A 1,135-nucleotide genomic window follows, 5' to 3' on the forward strand; every position below is an offset into this window, starting at 1 on the left:
TTGTTACTTCTTTTGGGGTAGATGTGTGCAAGAAAACAACAGCTGCTGACACTGACTATACTCGTCGCTAACCATGGTGCTGAAAAGACTTCCCTGTTTCAAGCAATAATGCAAGAAATTCTAAATAACACGTCATTTAGTGAATGCATAATCCTTCTCAGATGGGTTTAAAAATATTAATGTTCTTACTAAGTATGGCATTTAACTGGTTCACAAAGTTGTTGTTTTTTTCTGTGAGTATTCGAGAGAACAAGCTTTAGGCATGGCTGAATCTTGTCGTCAGCATGTTGTGCTGATTTTTTACAACCTGCCTCATCTCCTCCTCTGTATGTTGTCATAAGTCGTGCTGGGTTTTTTTTGACTAAAGTATGAAAAGTTTATCAAGTTTAAATGATCTAAAATGTTGTCCTCTTGGCGTCACTGTTACATCAGTCAGGCTGTAACGGACCTGGTCCCTCCCCTAAGACAGCTTTTGTTTGGTGCCTCGCAGCAGAGCAGCCGTGAAATTTAACGCTGTGAGTCGGATGAGACTGTGTCGTGTATTTTCGAACATGCGTTCCTAAACAGGTCGGAAACATGCATTGAATTTTTTTTTTTTTGCAGTAATAGATTCTTCTGCGTCTAAGTTTTGTGGACAACGATGGCGAACGAAAAACGAAGTCGCTCAAGGGACTATTGTTGTTTCCCCTTTTATTTGACTCTACTGCTGATTTTCGGGAAGCAGGCTGGGGCTGAACTGAGGTACTCGATCCCAGAGGAGATGAAAGAAGGGACGGCTGTTGGAAATGTTGCAAAGGATCTTGGTCTGGACAAAAGCTCTTTGATTGATCGACGGTTCCGTGTTGTGTCGGGATCTAAGGACGCTTTTTTCGAGGTAAACCCGGACAATGGAGCCTTACAGGTCCGTAAGAAAATAGACAGAGAGGAGCTGTGTCAGGGAAGCGGTGCTTGCCTGATTGAGCTAAAAATCCTCGTTGAAAACCCGCTAGAAATACATTATGTCGTTGTAGAAATTACTGATGTCAATGATCATTCGCCCAGTTTTTCTGAAAAAGAACAGACGTTTCAAATAGCTGAACACACATCTCCGGGAACAAGATTCGAACTGCATGCGGCCCGTGATCCCGATGCAGGA

At 42.7% G+C, this 1,135-nt stretch overlaps 1 protein-coding gene across 1 annotated transcript in view; it reads left to right on the top strand.

Moving 5' to 3' along the window:
- The window catches only part of LOC103375290 (protocadherin alpha-8-like), a gene marked incomplete at its 3' end in the record, with an annotated part of 11,982 nt that extends 11,081 nt beyond the window's left edge, over positions 1 to 901 (top strand). The window contains exon 3 of the mRNA XM_008305520.1: positions 725 to 901. Within this exon, the coding sequence (XP_008303742.1) occupies positions 725 to 901 (177 nt within the window). The remainder of the gene's footprint in view (positions 1 to 724) is intronic.
- Between the last annotated feature and the right edge of the window lie 234 nt (positions 902 to 1,135).

The sequence above is a fragment of the Stegastes partitus genome, unplaced genomic scaffold (assembly GCF_000690725.1).
Source record: "Stegastes partitus isolate 25-593 unplaced genomic scaffold, Stegastes_partitus-1.0.2 Scaffold2535, whole genome shotgun sequence".
NCBI lineage: Eukaryota > Metazoa > Chordata > Actinopteri > Pomacentridae > Stegastes > Stegastes partitus.